Here is a 24012-nt window from a genome sequence, read left to right as displayed (position 1 = left end):
GTTTTGGAGGAGACAGGATCCCAAGTGCGAGCAGCTCCTTGCAAAGGATCAGCCTCAGACACCCTCTCCCCTCCACAGCGCATGAGGCCTCAGCTGGGGCAGGATGGATGGAGCCTCACACGCGTTCAGAGCCACACAAAGACAAGCAAAGGCAGGTTAAACAGGGGGAATTCTCAGCTCATTCAAGGAGAAGTGGGGAAGATCACTGTCCTGCTTAGCACACAATTTCAGGTTTTTAGAGAATGAAGTCTACATAATGAATATGCTTTTTCAGGAATCAAAATAAAGATGCATACGAAGCTTAAACTGCAGAGTCCACATGTACTTGAACTTGCACATCTGACTGTCAAAGAACAAAAAACTTCTTTACAGAGAAGATCAACACAGGTTCTGTTCTGCCACAATTCCTAGAAAGCTGCTGATAATGTCAGTGAATCAGACTTTGCCTCATCACAAACATTTCTTGACTCTAGGAAAGCTTAAGATTTATAGGCTTTAGACACTTAGGCAGAGCTTTTCACAGGTCACCAGGGAATTTGGATGTTGAGCTCTTGCCAGAAGTTTGAATATTGAAGAGTAAGCGCAGGCAAGCAAATATTTGAGGTATTGAACCTCTCCTGAAGGTACCAAAGCTAAACACCCAAGTGACTAACCACTTGCAAAAACACAAGCCTTAGATTTGGGGAGGTCATTTATGTCAACATGGAGCAGCTATTAAGAGATGTGGCATCATTACCCAACACCTTCGCCTTAGTGCTTATGAAGTCAGCAAGGCACACTGGGCCTGCAGGGCAGAGCACGATTAGCTTCAGGGCTTTTAATTGCTGTTGTTACTTTATACGAAGTCTAAGTGCAAAGGTGAGGAAAGAGTGGCATTTAGTAAGGCTGTTTTGAGGCCAGAGAAAATATGAGATTACGGTTAAGAGTGGAAGATTGGTATTATCAAATCAATACTGTACAATAAATATAGTAAGTGCATTAATCCTATTAGCTGAGTGGATTAAAATGAATGCGGAGGACACTAATGAAATAGGATGATTGCAAGAGGCTAAAATTAAACATACCCAAAAGAAAAGGGCAATGAAAACATTATTCTAAAACAACAGGGGTTTGGTGACTATATGCACTTTGAAAACTTAATCTGAGCACAGATGTTGTCTTGGCACTTTTGGAGTTTGTGTCCCAGACAGAGAGTGAACAGGGACAACAGTGCAAGTTTTTCTACAAGTGAAAACACAACAATGCCAAAATTCTGCAGATGAAGCTTGTTAAGCTGTTTGTAAATACTATTGCACTGTAATACACTGAAAAGAAAGAAAACTACCATTGTAAAGATCTACCTACTTGCAGAAACTTATTAACTTGTACCACAGCCTACCTGTCCTCAGTGAATACTCAGATCTAGCAAGGCACTATAAAAATAATGGAGAGGAGGCAGTGGCCAGGCCAAGAAAGGAACTAGCAGCCGAGATGGAATAGGTGTTTTAGACTGTTACAACATTTAAAGCACTAAGCTAACACTGTATCACACTGTGGGTACGTGTTTGCACTGCACCATGAGTCAATGGCCATTATATGCACAAGAGGAACAGGAAAGCAGCCTGCTAAGCATTAATTTCAACAAGGCACTCCGGTAAAAGGAAAACTTCTCTCCCTGAATGTTTAAGGAGAACCTAATGAAGACTGACTTATGCATGCATTTATTAAAATTTTCTCAGCATTGAGCATTTCAGCTTTTAAGTTTCATGTGCAGCTTGAAAGCAAGGCAGAAGCCAAACCATTAGGAAGAACACCATCTCTTTAGAGGATTAGGAATTAAGTTAACTGCACATTAGAGATAAAATAGTGGAGTGCTTGTCTTTATTCTTAATAATAAACCATAAGGCATTGAGCTACACAGCACGATTAACTTCTTTCAACTTTTCAGTATTACTGCTGAGACAGCAACAGTGTAGTCTCACAGAAACATCAAAAAATACAGAGCGATTAAGTTAAAATTAAGTGAATTTAGGGCAGGCAAAAAATGCTACATTGCAACTCAGAAGAGATAAGTCTTCTGTTCATGTAAAAAGCAGCCTGAGCACTAGTAGCGTTAGAATGAATTCCTTGAAAACAAAAGTCATTCATGGTTTGAAGTGACCAGCTCTGGGGCTTTACGTGTTACTCTGCATCCCTCCTTTTCTTCCTAACTCGTGCTTGATCTGGCTACTTGGTCTCTAGAATAACAACACTACTAGTGAAGCCTACGAAGCTGGTGAAAAGGATGAACTTGGGAAACCACAGCTGAGGTCTCATCCCTTCCTCCTTTACCAGCTCCATACAGTCTTGAACTTCATTTTTCTTTGACTGGGTTCCCCATTTATAAAACTCTTCTTACAAACCTGACAAAAAAACCCCAAACCCAACCCTACAAAAAACCTACAAACAACCAAAAAACCATTTAAGTCTGTGAGATACAGAAATACTAAACAAACAGGAGCCATTTTGATCATTAGATAATCAGCCCAACACATACTACAAGATACCAGCAAAACCTAAGACTTACCAAGACTCCTAGGAATAAAAACACTCTCTGCAAGATAGATAGAGTTCTGTCTTCAATGTGTAACTGCAAGTCTTCAACTATTCTCTATAGTTCAATGAGGTGCTAAGTTTATTCACCTGCATCCTGATCTGGTTTAGGATGATTGACCTAAGAGGAGCAGAGCAAACCTCCCAGTGCTCCTCTTCCTCCAAGCTTTAGCTGCAGCTGTAGCCTATGAGCAAACACCTGCATACTTTCTGCCATACTATCACATCCCACCTGTGAGAGAAGCTCACCTGAAAGGCAGGCAAAGTTATTAGTTTGAGCATCCACCAAATTCCACCTTAAAGTGCTTCTTTACTGCCTGGAAAAGCTGAGCAACACTTAAACCACTGAAAAAACTCTGGCACCAAAGCCCATCCCGTTAAGGCAAAGCTGTATCCTTGTCTTTGCACAATCTTGGTTGTTTCATGGTTGCACCTGGTTAGCCAGCCATCTTTTCCTGTGTTACACAGAATCTAGCACAGGTGACTCAGATCCAAGACTAAGCAAATAAGTAAATAGCCCCATAGGGAACGGTTCAAGTCATCATGGTACAACATGCAGCAGTTGCTTTGAGGTGAAGCATGCTCCTGGTGTGGTAGGCAGCAATTCCCTTTCACATCTTATTTCTGTAGCTGTGTGAAGTCCTAAGCAAAGTATCAAAGCCCTTTCAGCTAGATAAAATGTGTTACGTCTGACATGGTAGAGGACATGCCTTAGCCAAGTGTACAAGGCTTACTATTTGGAGCTTTGTAGTGGCCTTTAGGCATTACAGCTCAACTGCAAACAGGGCTCAGTACTATACACACACATTCAGTGTGCCTGGCTGTGCCCTGAGGCATTTGCCATAAGGCAGAATTAGAGCTGCTGAAAATTTTCCAGAAAAACACTGGAAAAGGCAATGAACCAAAATGAAAGCATTTCCTAGAGATGTGCTAGCTTCCAACAACAGGGGCTGGAGCACATCCAAAGAAGGGCAACAAAGCTGGTTGAAGGGTCTAGAGCACAAGACCTATGAGGACCAGCTGAGGGAACTGGGGTTGTTTAGCCTGGAGAAAAAGAGGCTCAGGGGAAACCTTATCACTCTCCACAACTATCTGAAAGGAGGTTGTCCCAAAGTGGGTGCTGGTCTCTTTTCCCAGCTAACAAGCGACAGGATGAGGAAACTGCCTCACGTTGTGCCAGGGGAGCTTTAGATTGGATATCAGGAAAAATTTCTTCACTGAAAGGGTTGTCAGGCATTGGAACAGGCTGCCCCCAGGGAAGTGGTTGAGTCACCATCCCTGGAGGTATTTAGAAGATGTGTAGATGTGGCACTTAGGGACATGGTTTAGCGGTGGACTTGGTAGTGCTAGGTTAACAGTTGGACTTGATGATCTTATGGGTCTTTTCCAATCTAAATGATTCTATGATTCTAAGTTTCCCCATATACTCTCCTAGCAGGCTGCAGGGATTTCACAACGTCACAGGCAGAGCAGACACATAAATTACCTGAAAGGGCTTTTGGTTTAACTGCAGTGCTTTCAAATTTGTGGTCTGTGCACCCCTCAGGGAAAATACAAGAAATGAGCCTTTGGTCAGGTTTCAAAGGAAAATATCTTCATTAGAAACTACCTTGGGTTCCTGTGGAATGGTATGTGTCAGTATTTTGGGAACACGAAAGTCTGCTTACTGCAAAGACTCAGTTCTTGACTTAGCAGCCCTGAGAAAATTAGCTTGCTCTGGAATATGCACAGCAAAATTGGGATTCACTGACTGTAAGCTGAACTCTGCTTCCTGATGCTGGTATGGTCCCAGCTCTGTTTGCTCTGTTGGCAAACAAGCTCAGACTGTGGCTGCACTGGGGTTTTAGAAACCATCACTTCATTTTGGGTAGAACATTTCAAAATGACATTTCCTGTTTTGTCTTTTAAAGTTATCAGGAGAGTTTCATTCTCCACCCAGAAGAGTGACTTTTCTTGTTTTTTGTTTTCATAGATCTACAGGATGTAGATACAATACAATGTATAATATACATGGAGAAGTTCGGAAAATTAGACTCATTTTGATATTGGGTAAACTAGGTAAGCCTGCGAGTCTCTTCTCTTCTAGTGAACTGAAAAGATAACACAGAGCTCCACAATCCCAAACTGGTGCCACTGCCAGATAGTCTGTTCCCCTTGTATTTCACGTTTGTAATAAAAATGCAACAGCTTTACTGAGTGAATCAAAATAGGTGATTTTGCCATAACTTTTCCAGTAACATCTCTAATAATTTTTTTTCATACCTGTGGCAAATTCAGGAACTCCTGGGATTTCGCTGATGCTCAGCAGCAAAAGAGTTTATTATTATCTTCAGCAGGTCTTCAGCTACCTACAGGAAGAAAGATTCACAAGTATCATCAGCCTCTGTCTTTGCACCACTGGCAGGTTCAGAAATTCACATAAAAACCATTTTATTTTGGAACCAAGTATTCTATTATGTACAAATCATTCCCATTCATTTCCCTTTAGATCTCCTGTTCATCTCCCCATTAGGCAATACTCTGTTCCTCCCTCAAAAGCATAAGTATCCTCATAAAACATCCTATCCCGGGCTAATGTTAAAGAATTGTTTTTATACCCATCAGATACTTTTACAGGCTACTAACTCCATATTTGCCAATACATAAGCTGTCCAAAGAATCTGTCAGAACTTCCTGAAGATAGCCACATGCCAAAACCAAAAGATAACAGCAAACCAATCTTCCTTTATAAGAGCCAAAACTCAAATCTAGGATTCTAGGTAAAAGAAAATCCTACAATTTTACCCTTAACTATCACATTTTGTCTTTTATCTGCCCCCCCCCCCCCCCAATACATGTATTTGCAAGGGTCTTTTTCCTGTCTTGATGAGATGAGTGTGCAATATGATAGTCTTTCACTGCAATTTCACTGATAGGATGGGTTTAAAATAAAAATCAAAAGCATGAATCACTGACAAGTGTAGTGTTGCAGAGCTGTTGTCTTATTTTTCAGTTGGATTCCCCGGTTTAGCAAAGCACTTAGCTCACACACCAAAATGCTGCAGGTATTCGTATGCAAGGTATCTTGGAAGTGAAAGTCAAGGACATTCATGATTTAGCCATTCAGTGACAGGCAAATTCAGTCCTGCACATTTGGGTAGAACTAAAGGTGTCATAGGTACATGCACAAAAATAAGGCCCCCAGTAGTCTAGATGCTGGAATTTCATGGAAACTCATGTAAACGATCAATTAGACAGAGATCCAACTACTCTATGCTAGATTTACTGGAAATATACCCTTCTCTGTTTCATCAAGCAGTCTTGGTGCCAGAGAAAAGTTTTCCAAGTCAAAGCTGCAGAGACAGGAAAGAAGTTCATTGAGTTCAGAATCAGCAGCAACATAAAGCTATTGCAGTCATTACTGAATAATTCTTAAAATCCGATGCCCACTTCGATTGTAATCCCTCCAAATTCAAGTCAACCGAAAGACAAAACTAAATAATCTGCCAAACAGACTTACTGCATTGCTAATGGGTATTAGAAAATATAACTGGGGGAAAAAAAATCCCAAAATACCATGATGAAACACCTCATACAGAATTTCTAATAATAGAGCTAAAAGCTCTTTGCAGAAGGAAAGGGTGGGGGAAGAGTCATATGACAGAGAAAGAAACAGAGGCAGAGATTCTCAGTGTGACTTAAGACTCCCCAGCAGGCTAGACTCGAAATCAAACCTGAAGCCTCTAGTCCTTTGCTTTGAAATACAACTTTAAAACACGCAGTCAGCTGAAGAAACATGCTACAGAACAATACACACTTGATTTACCTCCACACAACTGGAGCAAGAACAAATTTTACCTCTAATTCAATGTTGTCTGGCTGTACCCCCTTGTTGCCAGATCTCATGAGTCCTGCTATCACACTAAACACATACAATGCTGGGGCACACACAATTTCCAGTTCAAAAACCGTTCTGGAGGTCCTGCTTCTTACACCCAAGGTGGAGGATACAGCCCATCCTGGTACAGAAATTGAGTGACTGCTGGAGACAAGCTCTCTGGTTATCCCAACATGCTGCCTCAGCTGGCAAGGACTTGCCTGGACAGTATTCGAAAAAACTTTTCCCACTCAAACTTGTCTAATGAACCTCAACTTTGGTGAAGAAAAAAAAAAACCCACCAAAGTGTTGCTCTTGTTCCCCAGCCTCCTGCCTTCTTAATTTGAGGTAAAAGTGGGAAATTAAGCAGGCTATTAGGGAAGAGGCAACAAGTTGAATATGGGTGACAAAAATCTGTAAAAAAGGGAGAGGAGTTGTTGGGGGTTTCTTTCCTCTCTCTAAACAGGTTTTTTTTTTCCTCTTTAATTCTTACTGTCAACCAGCTTTACATGGAGCTGCAGACTACCACGACAGTGACCTTCCCCAGCACTTTTGCCGTGCCAGGAGCGGCCGGCCCAGCGGGGTCAGACCCGGCAGGTCCCCAGAAGCGGAGGCCGCGCCCGGCTCAGCCCCGCGCCTCGGGGACCCAGGGCCGGCCCCTGCGGGAGGGAGCGGCCGTCCTCCATTTTGTCCTTCTGACCGCTGGGGGCGCCAGGGCCCCGAACAGGAGAGACACCGTCGAGGTGCTGGCAGAAAAAGAAAGGCGTTTACTGCCTCTTTTGATGACAAGTAAATAAATGCATTGTAAAAGCCCCGTCTATCGTACCTCCTCCTTTTCCTACTTCATTTTTCCATGACCGCAGGCGACGTACGAACTTACAGCTAGTGCGTTTTTGTCCAGCCTTTACTTCAACTTGCTGCATTCCTCAAGATGCCTTTATCAAACTAACTCCCAACCTAGACTCTTCTTATCCTAACACCTTGCACGTCTAAAATCGGAAGCGGGGACTGCTGAGGCTTGTGGAGAGCGGGAGGCACGGCCGCCTGAGGGGTATCGACCGCCGCCTCTCTGCAGCCCGGCACAAGAGCTCCAGGCAGGCAAGATCCGTTTGAGGGTTAAACCAAAACCCCAAACACCCGCCACCCACCCCCAAGTCAATCTTTAGCGCTTCAGCCGCGACTGTGCGCTGCTCCCAGCCGCAGTCTGCCAGGCTGGGACGGCATCTCCCTCTAGTGTCTGAACGCGCCGCCGGGCCGGCAGCGCCGCCGCCATGTTGGCTCAGGTTTCTCTCTCCCACACTGCCCTCTGCAGCTCGATTCCTGGCCGTGCCTGCACGAACGAAAGAGCTCAAGCTGAGGGGGGCGGGCCGCGAAATAGATATATATATACACACGGAGTCCAGAGGGGTCCTTCCACTCAGGACAGACTGATCAGAGCAGACCCACGTCGTTCCCCGGGACACCAACACCTCACGGACCTGGCTGCCTCAGCACCAACGTGGGATCTCTCGCGTGCATCTGACAACAATCTCTCAGTTTCTTGTAAAAATTTGCCAACTTAGGTGGCATGAAGTTATATTAAAGACAATCAATCAGTTTCTGCAAGCACGTCACCAGCCGGATGCATTTCTGCCCCATGCCAGTGCCCTGTGTTGTGGTACCACCAGGACATGCCCGTGAGTGGTGAGCTGGGCCAGGAGGTGCAGGCACAAACACACCTGCCTGCCCTGACTGTGTTTTGCTAAATAGATTCTTGAAAGCAACAGATTAGTATATAGCTGCAGCATTCAGCGATGTATTTACTGCTGCAAAGCTCCAGATGCTCTGTAAGCCGCAATAATACAGTTAAGTGGAAAATGAGTCATTTAAAACCGTAATGACTATCATAGCATGACTCCACTGACAACAAACTACAATGATAATGCTGCAAGGTGGATGATACATGTTCATCAGGGCCTTGGTCCCATCAAGCTCTTTGGGCCAACTGCCTGCAGGCCACCCTCAGTGCCGCCGAAAGGAGCCCAGGGAGCCCTTGGTGAGGCGGTGCAGCTGGCTGGGGTGCCCCTGCCCTCCCTGAGCACATGGTTCCAAGCCACCATCTCCTCAACACCGCGTTCCACCCCACCATCGCTGACCCACCTTGCTGCTTGGCTTCGTGAAAACCACGAAGGTTGTGACTCTCAGGTGAGCAGAGGTGGGCACCCAGGTTTTGGCTGTGAGGAGGTAGGGCCACCCTGTTCAAAGCAGAGCGTGGTTCTCCTCAGTCAGGCCAGCAGGCCCGCGGGCTCACACCCACAGGTGCCCCGGGAGCGTGCAGGTCTGCCAACCTTTCTGAGGGCACCAGGTCCTGGTCAGACACCGGCCAGGCCGTGCCCATGGGGACAGACCAATTTCCAGGTGCTTGCTGTGGCTTGTCTGGGGGGCAGGCGGGGCAGCCTTCTTGTGGAAAGGGAGATGAAGGCTCTGCCAGGCCCGCTTTGGCCCTCAGCCTGGCCAAAAAGCAGCTGAGGCCATGTGGGGCCATGCTTTGCTGCCTGCTCCTCAGGCCCTGCTCAAGGAAATGCCCCTCGAGGCAGGCAGCCCCTTGTGAGAGTCAGGAGAGCTTTTACAGCATCAGGGAAATGTTAGCTCTCTGCTAGTGTGGCAAAGGTGACTAGGGTAGAAAAGGAAAAAACCAGACCCAAGTTTTCTGCTGGTATAAAGCAGACAGATCTGATGATTTTAAATAAACCACTGTATGTCCTTAGAAAATTTGGCATTAATTTTTTCCCATCTCCAAATGAAGCAATTCTATTGCTTAGTCCTTGGCAAGTCATTTCAAAGGCCAGGTAATGTGAAAAACAGACTAATGTCCTCACTAAAGGCTGAGGCTTTGAGAAGCTGACATGCACTTAGTCATATCATACCTACTATTTGCTATAGAGAAGCATCTTTTATTCCCTTAACATAAACGATGTGCTTTGTTGCTAGACTGTAGCACCATGCAATTTAAGCCTAACTCTCCAAAATATGATTGCCTTTATCTAGCTGAATGCTCTGGGTATGGACCACTTCTAGTCCCTCTTATTAAATGCGATAAAGCAAGGTCACTCCTTAGTCAACCTGATCACTGCCTGCCACAGCACCGTTGAGATTGCTGTCATTTATGCAGGGGAACAGGAGAGCTCCTCACAGATCAGACTCTCATAAAAATAATTTACAGCTACATTCACCTTGCACGAAACAGCATAGCCATTCCGTCAGCCTACACATATTTCAGTCTCTCTTTAACTACCCTCTTGTGGTATCTTTGATGAACGACAGCCTTTTCCAACAGGCTAAAATAAATCCAGCTGTACTTGGCCATTCTAGTACTGAGACAAAACTTTCCTTTTGGAGAGCAAGTAGCTGGTGGTTGGTTTAGAGTTTTGGGGGTTTTTTTTGGTTTGGTTTTTTTTTTTTTAATCAGATGAGCTCCAAATGCATCATGTTTGCCCCAAATACACTGAGGCCCTTCAAAAATAGGGACCACTGAAAATCCAGGAAGTTTATACTTGCATTTTCAGTTGTCTTTAACAGAAAAGAATTAATTTCCAAGCTTTTGATGCTAATGTAATCTCTGCTGCATTAAAAAAAAACCCCACAACCCCAAACCACCACTGACTTAACAGAAACTAGTTAAGGGCTTTGAAGATGCAAAGCAGAAGATGCATTTCAGCAACATACACTAATGTATATTTGATAGGTAAAGTCTCTATTTAATCAATTGACTAAATTCTCACTTAATTATTTTCTTGTCTTGAAACAAAGATGATTGTACTAGGGGTGGATGGCTAGGTTCCTAGGGCTAAATGCAGGTTTTTCAGTAGAGAAACGTATCATAAATCCAACCAAGAAAAACACTACACTCTGAGTGAGTTTCAATACTGAGCAATAGTGACAATTAAATAAGCCACACTAGGTGGTAAAATATCTGCCCTCAATAAGCAGAATGACCGCAGCCCTTACCAACCTGGGTCAATACTTGAGGTACTTGAATTATCAATAAATAAGTAAACCCATTCTTTCACGGAGAAATTTTAGCAAATCTAGAACTCCAGGAAGTTGTTAACATGGGCTAGGGTTCAAAGTGCTTTCTAAAGACGAAACAGCAGCCCAGAAATTCCTCATCTCTTACCACCACTGACTGCAATTTATCTGATTCAGGATTTTTTTTGTTCTCGTGGTGACTAAAGCAGTAACCTAGTTCTCCTGGGTGACTCCTGGGACGACTCAGGAAGAAGGTGGCTGATATTACACTGGTGACTCTGAGTTTTGTGTTCGCAGCTGCACTTTTTCAATTTATAAAATGGGGATAATGGTATAGTGAAGTCTGTATTACCAGACCAGCAGAGGAAACATCAAATGCAATGATCGCAATCTACAGGAAAGACCTCAGCAGAAAGCAGCAAAAAGGATGTCTGAGATTGTAGGGTGCCAACATGATTTCATACCCACTCCTCGCTGTATTCATCTGTGATACTGTGCCTGATGTTTTGTGTGCATTTTGATGTATATGTTTTTCTATATGCAGACAAACAGTGCACAAATGAGGAGGGGATATTCTTTATGACCAGGAAATGTCTTTGTGCTACAATTATTTTAGTTGCAAGATACCTGTGGAAAGAGAAAGGTGTGTCCTCCCCCAGCCACACAGCTGGCAGGAAGGGACCATGCTGGAAACTGTCTGCCAACTCCATGATAAGTGCTTAGAGGCCTTGCCAGCTGAGAACTTCCACCTTGCCCATGGCCAGAAGCAGTATAAGCCCCTCCAGATGAAGACAGGGCACAGGGAGAACAGAGCCTGCCCTCAACCACAGCTTTGTTTCTTCTTGGCTAGCAAAAATCGGGAGTCTTTTATAGTGGTTACCATGGCTAATTCACTGAGGCCTTCAGTTTTCACTCTGGTCTCTAGTACTCTCAAAGTTTTTTTTGTATTATAGCAGCACTAAGAAATGCTCACTTGCCCCAGTCAGGGCACCAAGCACAGTGCAATCATGTAGTAAGAGATGGACTGTGTCCCAAAGAGCTTCACATAAAGAACAGCTAGGATTGGTACTTTACAGTGCAAAGGAAGGAAGATCTGATGAGACTGTAAAACCAACAAGGGAGGAGGTAGTTCCACCACTCATTTGCATGGACTCCTCCGAACGAACTACATTAGAGGCTAGTCTCCATCTGGACTTGAGTCACCTTCAAAAGGCAATTCAGACCACTTAAGTTGGGATCCTGCTTCAAATTGCCTTCTAAAGCTATGCATGAGTATGCCTCCAAAGATGGCTGTTGGAAGTCAAAAGAAGCAAGTTGGTTTATCCAGGTGAGACTTAACCGAGTCACCATGGGAGTAACAAAACCCCATATAATTTGAGTCTTTGGTCATTGTTTGAACCACAGCCCGCTCTTCTTTCTTGTCAGAAACAAGCAGTAAGCCAAGTAGCTCCTCTGTAAATGGAATATAATCAGTGGTCTGTTACCTTGTTCCAGTGCCCCCGGTAGCTTTCAGCAGAGGTCACCTGCATGTGTGAAGCAGTAGTTAAGAGTTCAAATTATCAAGAATCTCGCTAAAAATGTACTTAACAAGGCACAGCCACAGCAAATGAAAATACTTTCAGTAAAATCCTCCCCAACCTCCATTTGCCTATCTTCCAGTCCAGCAAGGGCTACAAATTTTCATGAGCTCATACAGGCAAAGATAAAAAGGAACAAAAATATACAGTGTCTACGGCTCTTGGAAAAATTTGCCTGAAGTGTATTTTGCTGCCTGTAATAGATGTAGCTATCATAAGCCATGAAAGAGAACATGACTGGCAAAAAGGCAAGAGAGTAACAGTAACATATGAATAGCAGAAAACCAGGTTAGAGCTATGTATTTAGTAAGGAAAAACAAAGACGACGATATATAAAGTTGAAAAAGAAGGGACAAAGCACAGCATAAAATGAATGTTGTATCAGGGAACAAATGTTATGACTGCTTTCAAACCATCACTTCCTATACACTGCTTTAGTTGGCATCTCAACTGGTGATAGGAAGCTGCCAAGCAGAAAACTAACTAGTTGGGAGTGTGGGAAGGTGGGAGCTTTAAAGCATAAAGAAAAAGTCTTGGGTGTTGTAACCATAGTAGCTCAGGGTGTTCTATGATCCAAATCTCTCACACCCTATAGAATAATACCCCTATGACTCATTTCATTCCTACAGGTGGTATTTGGCATGGTCTTTAAACAAACTTCATTTCTTAAATATTAGTGATTAAAAAATTGAAGATTTAAGACAAATGTCTTGAATGGAAAACCCTGCTAAAAAGATGAAATTGTCTACACCTGCAAGCTAACATCCCTATATGAAACTTTTGAAAAGCAATGAATGCATCTGAAAAAGTTTAAAAGCATTAAAAATCTTGTTTCATCTCTTACCATACCTTTCAGGCATACTCCTCTGAGCATCACCACTCTTATAAGAAGACCTGACACCCAGATCTCCAAAGGCATATAGCCACTTAAGTTGTATTGAATTCAGAGGGAGTGAAATGCCTCAATGCTTTCTGGGACTCTAGGAGTGAGAGTTCATTCGCTTGATTGGGAATTAAGGACCATCAGCAGGAGTAGCTCAGCACCTGGGAGGACAAGGATCATAGTCTGTACAATCAGATACCACATTTCTTCCCCATGAAGTCACTGACAAAGCTGTTAGGACTCCTATTACAATGCTCTGAGATAAGCCTGGAAGATGATGCTCTCATTAGACTCTCTCTCATGGGGCCCCTCACACTGTATCTGTGCAAGCTTGCTCCAATAGTTTTCATCCTCCTACAGCCATCTATAACTGGTTTCCTTCAGAAACTTGGAAGGTTTTTTAATGATGTGCAACCAGAAGACAGGGATACAGGTTCCTCGCAGAGAAAAAAGCTCTTTTCGCACATTATGCTACTGTTGTACATTTGGCACCGTTTACACAAACCTGGATTTAAAAAAAGACATACGGCTAGCTATTCTTTTCTCTTAGTTACATGGTTGAAATTCAGGGAAATTTCACTTTCATCAGATTTACATGGGAGGAAGAGTAGAATACAGACAGAAGTGCTACAGGGCTGAAGAGAGAAACAAACCCAAACTTGAATATATGGCTGCATACATTTAATTGCTTACCAAAACAATTGGCAATTACTGAGGGAGAAGACAGATTTCCTAAGTTGAGCTCAAGAAAGCAAATTTCAGTGTCACAAGCTACCTCTGCCAAAGTAACCTGGATAAAGGTTTTGAAGTGTTTGCAACAAGCTTGTAAAAAACAAAACCCCCAAGCCCCCAAACTAAAAAAACCCTCCTGGAAATCACATATCATGAGGAGCTAATTTTTTTCTTTTTTTTTCCAAAAAGAACACTATAAAAACTGTACTGTGAAGAACTAAACAATTTGCAAGAAATTGGACACATTTATGTACAAGCTGTTCATAGTAACCAATAGCCATGTCTTTAGCTGATGAAAACTGGTAAAATGCCATTGGCTTGTGTGGAACCGCATAAATTCACAAAATGGCTTGCATACAGCCACATACTTCCAAGTATGGGACTATCTTGAAAGACCAACTGGTCAGTTAACTAAAAGCTCACATAAGTAGGGTATTACTATATTTTAAAGAATCTGGACAAGCCAAGGATCTGATCTCCTTTTTTTCCTGATTACTATAATAATTTTAATAAGATGGCTTATAAAAGCTTGCCATTTCCTTTACATTTTTAATAGCTATTTCTTCTGAACAAATACCCACTCTTGGGAAAAAGTATTTCTTCCCCATATCAGTGATGGGGTACTCCACACAAAGAAGCACCTAGCAGTTTAGTTCACATTTTTTAATAACATGGCACAATTTACATTACACAAGTCTTCGCTGATGAGGAAACATGCTGAAGATTGAGAGCCGCTTCACTTTTCTTTTCACATAGGATCTAGAAAGGACTTTATTACATACAGGATAAACAGCAAAAAGGTTTGTATATAACAATCTCTTTACAATACTGAAAGCTACCACTACGGTTCCAGTGTACATATTCTTCAGGGTTGGGGTTTTTTTGTATTTTTCCTTTTGTTCTTTAAAAAAAAAAAACCACTGCACAACATCTGGAGTTCACAAAATCTGAAGCTCACAACTAAACCTTCAGTTGACTACTAAAATAGATCTCTGATCATTAGAAACAACTGTCTGTAGTTAACTTTTTTCTTTTTTTGCCAAAACAGGATAACAACTTCAGATAGCACTTTAATACACTAGAAGACCAATGGAACTAATTTTATTTCATACATATATTTTACAGTCCAGTAGACAAGATGTTGAATTCTCTCTGATAAAGTCATATTCTCTCCAAATATTTAGACAAGAAACTTAATGCATTATAAAAAAGTGTGTTATGAAAAGACAGATTTCAGAAGATTGATGCATATTTTTAAAAAGGACCATGTTCTTCATGTTATTTCATGTCTTCTATGATTAGGGAACAACAAGGCTGACCTGTTAACTATTCACAGACTTTATTACCAACTGAAATACAATAAATTGCATTATGAAATCTGCATCAGAGTTCATTAATTAAACTACTGATCCACAGTGAAAACATATCCATCATTTAGAAAAGTATTAGCTTTCTTGTAGGATTTGTTTCAATGTAGCTAAAAATCACTTAACAAAAGAAAAAAGTGTGTGTACAGATAAAAATGACACACTGGCAATAAAAACAGACATGAATGGCTATAAGCAGATGTTCTTCCAAAAATAAATTTGACATGTTAAGTGACGAAAGTTCTGGAAAATATCCAGCATTTGATTATTACTCTGTTTAACCCAGATTAATGTGACTGAAAACCAATCTGTCATGACTACAGTATCAGTGATTACAGACTGCTAACCCTGATGCATTCTAAGGAATACATGAGCTACAGTAACATCAGCATCTTGATGCAGGGGTTCAGACAGAAAACTACACTTCTAATGGGCTGTTTCTTCATCAAAACAAGCAAGAGAAATAGGTTTCTATTATAGATGAGCTTGTTCAGGGAAAATATGACTTTAATTATGTTGTGTGTTGAAAAGGCTCCTTTGAGTTATAAAGGCTTTTGTGAAAAGCCTTAAAATTCATTGCATAGTTGAAGGGGTTTAGCTGTCTATAACAATATATGTAACACAGCATAAGCAGACTGTGTTGATCAATATTAAGTTTGCAAATAGCACAGTTTAAGAAGTATTAATGTATTATGTTACTTAATTTTATCTATTTACATTTGTACAAAGTAAAGCTTTCATCTTACCCTTTTTGCATATATGAACCATTAACCCATGAAGCAATCTTTTTACATAAATATCTACAATTGTCTTCACTTCTGGTCTGAAAGAGCTTTGTATGGTTGACATTGGTGGTGGTTTGTTTCTAGTCAAATCATTCAGATTAATGTCTTGTTCTTCAGTTCAAATTTTGAAATTTTTAAACTAGAAATAAAATAGAGTAGGAGACACGAGGAACATATGGACTTGGCTAAAAGATCTGGAAAATTTCAACATATAATATACAAAAAAACCATTTCAAAATCTTTGCACTCAGGTCTATACATATTGTACAGTGGGTCACATCCCCAGTCTGTATCAATGATTAGTAAGAAGGTCTTTATATTATGTTCATTTACAATGTTCTGTCCCTCTTTCTCTGTTTTATTTTAGTCTCGCTCTGCTTATCGAGCTTCAATGTCCTTGAGGGTGTGAGAAGGAGGCCTCTCTCTCATCTCTGTTGACAGAGGAGTAGTCCTTCTCGGAGACCCAGGCCGAGGTCCCAGAGTAGAAATAAGAGGTGGAGGGGCACTGAGAGCTGCTGTGGGGGGAGTTTTATTGAGGATGCCATTTTGGTGTCCCGTTGGGGGACTGACTCTGGGGTAGTGCATGCTAGGAAGTCCTGGCGTGATTAGGCTTGGGTGAGGCAGGTGCCCATCCAAGGCGGCAGGGTGAACTGAGTGCAGGCGTGCATGTTCATAGTCCTCTCTGAGCATGTGCAACCGCTCCCTATCATCCAAGTGGTTGCCCCTCTCATGCTCACGTCGAGGGTCAACAGAGAGAGGGTGGTGGTGATGGTGGTGGTGATTGTAGTCGTGAGGTTCCCGATCCCTGAATGACCTGTCTGCTTCATATAATCTTGGCGTAGAAAGACGATGAAGGGGGTCATTTCTTAGCAAAAAGTCTCTGCCCAGGGGGTCTCTCCGATGAATATCTAGCTCTCTGTACGGATCTCTTAAGGGATCTCTCATTGGATCCCAGTGGAAAGAAGGATAGGGGAAACGTTCTCCACCAGGAATTGGGCTAATTCCCATAAAAGGGGTCATCATGCGAGTCCTATCCAGGCCACTGATGCTGTTCATGTGATGTATACCAGTTACACCTACAGTCATGGGCATAGACACTAAAGGACTTGGATGGACATTAGATGTAGATATAGGTGGTGGCTGATCAGATGACCTATGAGTCTGAGGTCCCTCAGGTTGAACATCATGGTCTTCCTTTCGCTCCTCCTTCACTTTGACTTCATTGCTTTTCTTCGGATTATCATATGCCGTCTCGTTCTTCCTCTCAGCCTCACGGTTTGAAGTACTATTAGGCCGGGTGCTCTCCACAACGGGGGGCCTAGCATAGGGTGAAGGAACCCTGGGCATTTGCTTAGACTCTTCCACCACTCGGCTTTCATGGCTCAGGCCTTCCTTCTCCGAAATATAGTTGTCCTTCACCTTGTGCTCTTCAACATTAATTTCCTTCCGAGATTCGGAGTGATCCCTCTCTCGTTCTTTGGGTTTCTCTTTTTCTCGAACCTCGGGATTCAGATGGCTCCTGATCTGCTCATTTGAGCTGCGATTATGTCCGAGGGAGTTTACTGGATGGATAGGTGCTGGCGAAGGATGGCTGGAGTGTCTTTTCTCAATGCTCTCCCTAGAAGAAAGAGAAGTATAAAAATGAAGGCATGAGAAACTCTGCAAATAAAACAAAGCCTCTAGGGTGTCTGACTTCATACTTGTTGCTTTGCAGAAAGCTAGTAACATGCATCATTAAATGCACTGTTCCTTTTGCACACCCAAAACACCAGAAGAACATCCCATCTCTAAACTAGGCCTATTCTATTATCTCGACCCAGAAGAAGAAGATCCCCAAAGCTGCTTTGTGAATGATCTGAGATTTCAAACACTGAAGTCCACAGAAGGCTCCCAAGGGAATCTAGCTCTAGCACACATATTTCTAAGACAACAGCCTTAACTGTTTGCAAAGAAGAGCGAAAAATAAAAACACACTAATTTCATCCAAAAAAAGTGAGGCAATTAAATCCAAATTACATGGTTAATAGTATTTTACCTGCTTCTGCTATTAATAATACATTTGGAAAAATAGATGACATTTTGTTCAACTGACTTTTTAAAAAATTTCTAGACCTATGTACGTTACTGATTTCTTATCTCTATTCAAGCTTCTAGCTTTTCAATTTACTTCTCACAATTCAATTTACTTCTTAAAAATGAAAACAAAAACCTCTCAAGACACCAGTACTGATGGTGACAATCCACCACTCTGGACAGGCACTTCTCTAAGTGTGCAATGGCCCCCAGCGCAAGTGTTTTCATAGAGGTGGCCATCATGCATAGATTATGTGTTGACTTCCTCAGCAGAGATCACTCTACCCTACATGCCCATTATTCAGGCTAGCTCTGAAAACATACTTGCTCTGGAGTCAGTTGCTCTTCAGATTACCAACCCTTTCCCATTTCTAGGGTAGAGCAAGCAGAGCAGGGCCAGGGCCAGTGCATCTCCCTGCCAATGTTAGGAAGTCTCAAAATACTGTGAATTCATTCCATCTTTCAAACCTATTTATATTGGACAAAAGATTAGAGAATTATTGTCTGGCAGTGGACGAAAACCTAAATATGTGAATGGATTCTGTACCAATTATTTTCTGGAAGCAGTGTTGACCAGGAGTTATTATGGGCAACACTAAGTAAAAAAGCTTTCCTATTTGAAATGAATCGAATTCATAATGTAAATCTAATTCCTCAGTTCCAGTGATTTTAACCTCTCACTAATTTCAATTGATCTCTGAGTTGGAGTCTTTCCACAAAGACAGCTCCAGATATTCAGTGTTGGACACATGCTGCCTGCTGAGCATGGAAATTCTGTTCTATGCAGGGTGATGGACAATGTGCTGTTAAAGGCAAAAGTGAGGGATAAGCAGTGAGGCCCTCTGAAGTCCCAACCAGCTCAAGTTTACATGGTTTCTCTTTGGAAGCTGCAGCCTCTGCTTAGCAATGTGTAACCTGAACATGCTCTGATGAGGACAGCAGGTTGAAACTCACTCTGGACAAGACGAGCGATACTGGCTGGCTGAAGGGCAACTCGGAGGGCGACTCTGAAGTGGACACTTGCTCCTTCACCTGTACAATTTCTGCTACCTACTTTTCTGCTGAGCTGAACTGCATAAGATTTCTACCTGTAGGTACTTTTGGATGGTGAAAATGCAATAACTGCAGGAAAAATATCTTTGAAAAGGAAACTCTCATTATTATAATCTCACCAGATGCATCTTTTGCTGTGTCTAGACTGAATTGTTGAAACTGTCATTTTATGTGCCATGTCTGAGAGACCTCAGAGAGTCCAGAATGTGACTGTTAGAAAACATTTCTAAGACAGAGCACTTGATACCAGAACCACCTAGTCTGCACTGAGTACCAATTAACTCCTTGGTATCAGGTTCTGCTTTGATTGACTATGCCCTAAACAGTCTGGAAATTGTGTCCTGGCTCTAATTTCCTTCCTCTTGCTTTCCACCAACAGTTGAGGCATTTGATTTAACAGCTTCCAGATTTGGACACAGTAAGACCAAGTCAAGGCACTCCAATGAAGGCTTCTCAACTTGAACACTTGATTCTTTTACTTTGCTGGAAAGCACTGGCTTGGAGACTCTGCAATACCTAGTCTTTTATTTATTTTGCTCATGGGACTAGTTCAGAGGGCACACTTAATTGTTTTATTTCACTAGGAGAGCTCATTGACTCCTTTTGCTGATATTTAATCAATTTTCTATGTAATTGATGTATTTTAAATTACACATAAAATTTAGAGAAAATAACAGGTATTTTCTGTAACTGAAGAAAAATGTATGTGCAACCAAAATTCCTTTGCCAGTTTCATCCTATTCAATTACAGTGATGGTATTCTCTCAAGAGGCTATTGATTATATAGCTCACTTAAGTGAACTACATGTAGTTCAGTGGTCAGAGAGGGAATAATTTTTTATCCTCAGATGTGTCAAGGATTCCTTAGGTTAATAATATGGGAACAGCTCTAAGACTCTGTCTTCACAAAGAAGAAACTTAAGATCATGTTCTCACATGAACTCAGTAATAAGTAAGGTATGTTTTGAGGCTGTATGCTACACTGAAAGATACTGAGTATCTTATGCTGCGTACTTTGCCTCATTTATGTTCATAAAAAGATCAATAGATTCTTGGGTGTTTTTTTTTAACGCTCTAGGATTACATACACTTGAATCTCATTATTACAATGGAACAGCTCAGTGACTTCTTTTAAACAAAATACCACTGAAAAGGAATAAATCCTGTTTTTCACAATAGCTGTTTTTACTGATTTTTTCCTAATGCTGGGCTGGAGTAAGAGAGTCCTCAAAAAAACCTCCACAGCTGCAAATGATGTTCCAGGAGAAAGTGGGGACTGTATCAGGACATTGCAGTGAAACTCCCAAGTCAGCTCTGCACCTAGAAAAGGCTCACAAATTGTAGTTTCACATTATCTAAGCTATCTTGAGGAATTTACCTTATCTCCATCTAGCTGGGAGGGTGCTGCGGTACACTGACCATACAGCTTATCCAAGAAGAGCAACCAGTGATTCATTGCACCCTATTCTAACACCAATCTTAGATGGGGAAGAGCCAAGCTAAGATGTACCTCTGAGGTACCCTTCCACTGATAACAGCAGAAATCTAGATGAATGCTTTTGGCTAGAAGGCCCATTTTGGGGCTGATAAAGTTAGACCCTTGATGACAGGATGATTTTGAGATGAAGTCATACCTCCAGGTGTGATTCCCAGCTCTTCCTGTTTGTGCAAATTTGCTTAAAATAGGTAACAGAGATTGGGACCTCAACTAGAAAGCAAGGCTACATCCTCACCCTGCTGGGTGCTACTGAAGGTAAAATAATAGGTATTACAAAAAATAGGCTCGCAAACTACTCCAGATATTATCTACATAGGGAGCACGTCTGCAGGAAGGGATTGTCAGCATCTTCTCATACAGGCAACAGTGTGAGCATGCTGCAAAGTAGAACTCTTCAAAACCACGCAGATGGATGCACAGCAACACTAAATCGGTGAAAACATTGTACTAAACTGGTAGGCATAATTGTGCAGAAGTATGAAGTATGAATGACGCTTACTTTTAAGCTCTCAAACTATTAAAAATAAATATGTTCTGAGCTATGATATGGAGTTCAGGCAATGCCAAAGCAGCTTGCAAGGAATGTATTTCAGAAAGGGATTTTCTTCAGCAGGAACACTTCATAAGAAAACAACAAAACAGCAACTGAAATAATCACATTATTCTAAAGACGACCCATATCATTAGTAACTAAAATGCTTTGCCATTCAAGCCAGTAAAGTTACTCACATGCTTAAGCATTTTGCAGGACAGAATCCCCAATTTGTAACAGCAATTTATTTTGAAGCATTAACACCAGACATGAAAATAATGAAGCTATGCTACCAAACAGAAAATATTCCAAATGGAAAATGTAGGTGAAAAGATCTGTAGTTTGACTTGCTCTTCACATTTTACAACAACACAGAAAAGCTCTTAAATGTATTTTTAGAATATCTAATGTGTTAGCATAACTTCTTTTAGAATAGGCTACTAATGCGTATATTTGGGTTAGTGACAGAGAAGTCAGAAAAGCACATCTCCTAAATATTCTTTTATGTTAAAAAATTAGAAACAAATAGCCATTATGTAGTAAGTAATGTGCAAACTTAACAGGAAAGCCATTAAGCCACAACTGAAAAAGCTGAAATCAGCCTCTCTACATTTTTCAAGGAAGGCATGACACTTGCTGAATGGCAAATTCTTATAATTTGGTACTTAAATGTTAAGAGGAATTGTTACTGAGTTAACTGTATAATGGGAACAGTCCTGACAAAAAAAATATGACCAGGTTTTACTTTCCATTAACCCTTCCCAGCCTGGACATGTTAGTGTGCAAGTCCATGTAAAACACTGAATAAAAACTGTGCTTGAAGGTGTATAACAGCAGTGCATGTGTGTGTGTCTTTTTTGAGGGGAATTAAGGTTCATTTAATGGACTGCATGCACTGAAACTTACTGTGGTATTGGAACATGACATACCCGGTGCATTTTACAGTGTTATAATTTTACAAGTCTATCAGTGGTCCCCCTGGTCAGTCTATTTTTGAAGAGGAAGGTAGCGTTACTTCTTTTGCAGACAAGGTCTGATTTACAAAGTTATTTAAGTATTTGAAGGTGCAGATATGCGTCTGATGGACTTTATAATCCTTCTTTTCATCCTGTCAGGCACCTATCTACACGGTAAGTCTTCAAAAGACTTATGACAATGACACCCACAAGGTAACAAAAGTGTGTGGATCTGCTTCTATTCTCACTTGACACTGCCTGAACTCTGCTCCAGCAAAGCTCCTTCTGATGAAGTGTGGTGCAAGTGAGAAGAGAAACAGATACATTAGGAAACACCCGAGTTAGAAACCTGCATCTTCCGTAGTGCCTCGCATCGTAGGCAGCAACTCTGTCAGCTCTCCAGATGTCCCTCTACTGAAGCTCTGGTTTAACAATGTGCCAGGCTGGGAAGGGTTAAAAGCGGAACAGAGCCCCAAGCTTTGAACTAGACAATTCTTGGAAGTGTTCTTTCGTACCTTTCTTTGTCATCTTTACTAACAGATGAGTCTCGTTTATCTACATCTCTATCTCTGTCATGAGCTGCAGCAGATGAACTGCGCTCCAGCTCTCCTGGCTTCAGCCAGGGCGGAGGGGTCGGGAACGAAGGAGGAGTTCGGTGCAGTCGGTTCCAGGGCTCGTGAGGGTTGCTAAAGCTCTGCATACTGGGGCCATCCTTGTGGCCGAACATTGAGTTGGGTGCTGAAATGGTGAAGTGGAAAACAAAAAGGTTTAAGAAAAGGTATGCTCTAGTGAAGGTACTTACCAAAAAAACTTTTACAGCACTCAGAGTTAAAATGAATACATATTATTGGGAGCTGGAAAAGGAAAGGAAATTAATAGAGATTCATTAGAGGGTCTCATTCCTAAAAATGGGCAGGCATCTGACAGCTGTTTTAATTGGAAAGGGAAATGCTGTGGATAAAATTGACAAGGGATGACGTAGTAAGATAAAAGTGACAATGATCCTCATTCAAAGTATTTTTGAAACATCAGGAAATGACCATTATATGGACTATAAATAATGGAACTTGTTGCGTTTGATCCTGAACCAAAGTAAAATTATAGGTGACCAAAATCATGCCAGATTTGAAGTATGGAGAAAGAAACTGATTTTTAAAAGGATGATCTTTTGTGACTGGCCAAATCTAGAGAAATGTTGATGATCCTGGACAAATAAATGCAGGTTAGTGATCTTTTCCAGGCACATTTCCTGGATTACTGGTGAGAAAGGAAAAAAAAAATGTTCCCATCCACAGCTAGGGCTGCTGCACACATTAACTATTTCTGAACATGCAACAAAACCATGAGAAATTTCACAAACTCCCTTAGACTCATAGGTTCTTTTTTTTTTTTTTTTATTGAACGATGTAATGGTGACATTTAGCACTACGTTGAACCCAAATTGTTAAGTAACTACTACAAAATAATCTACTGATGACTAAAAAATGCTGTTATTTAGAAGAAAAAGATGGCTTTTCAAATTCCCATCTCTTAGTGGCATGTGGTCTAAGCGACTGGTAAAAAAGACAGCAAATAGTCACCATCACTCAATATCCTGAATTACACAGCAAACAAGAATTCATACACAAAGAGGTTACTCACTAACTGTCGGGTTCCCGAGTCCCCCGAAGGCATTACTACCCACTGCAGTGAGACCACTGAAGGAAGCCGGTCGATTGAAAGGCTCTGCAAACCAACAGAAACAGCTGAAGCTCACTGGCATGTTGGTAATTATGACAAAGCATTAGCGTGTTATCCAACTGCATTACGTCTGCATGAAAGCTCAGTCTGTGCCCATCAGTAGTTGCACATCATCCTCCCACAACAGAGCAGTTATTGTGAGGGGGTGGGACATAAAACCCCATTTTTTTTCAATGACAGTATGCATGCAATCACCTTACTAGAAAAACTTCCTCTTCAAAGGAAAACAAGATGTTAAAATATACATGGCATTGAGGCCTGTACTTCAGCGTAAGTAGCTACTTCATTTAAAACCTGCAAACATCTCCATTTTTATTTCCTTTTATTCCCTTCTTATTCAATTCCACGGTCTTTCTCAGGAAATGCAAGACTATTATTAAC

General features: G+C 41.6%; 1 protein-coding gene across 6 annotated transcripts in view; it reads right to left on the bottom strand.

The window, feature by feature from the left end:
* Positions 1-14275: 14275 nt before the first annotated feature.
* Positions 14276-24012, bottom strand: part of AUTS2 (activator of transcription and developmental regulator AUTS2) — an 802029-nt gene continuing 792292 nt past the window's right edge. For all 6 annotated transcript variants that reach the window (XM_069791497.1, XM_069791496.1, XM_069791499.1 and 3 more), the window contains 3 exons: positions 23533-23616; positions 22407-22629; positions 14276-17397 (listed from right to left, as the gene is read on the bottom strand). In XM_069791497.1, the coding sequence (XP_069647598.1) occupies positions 16158-17397; positions 22407-22629; positions 23533-23616 (1547 nt within the window). In that variant the 3' untranslated portion in view covers positions 14276-16157. The remainder of the gene's footprint in view (positions 17398-22406; positions 22630-23532; positions 23617-24012) is intronic.

The sequence above is a fragment of the Haliaeetus albicilla genome, chromosome 9, assembly GCF_947461875.1.
Source record: "Haliaeetus albicilla chromosome 9, bHalAlb1.1, whole genome shotgun sequence".
NCBI classification, from domain to species: Eukaryota; Metazoa; Chordata; class Aves; order Accipitriformes; family Accipitridae; genus Haliaeetus; species Haliaeetus albicilla.
This window is presented reverse-complemented; position numbering and strand designations above follow the sequence as displayed.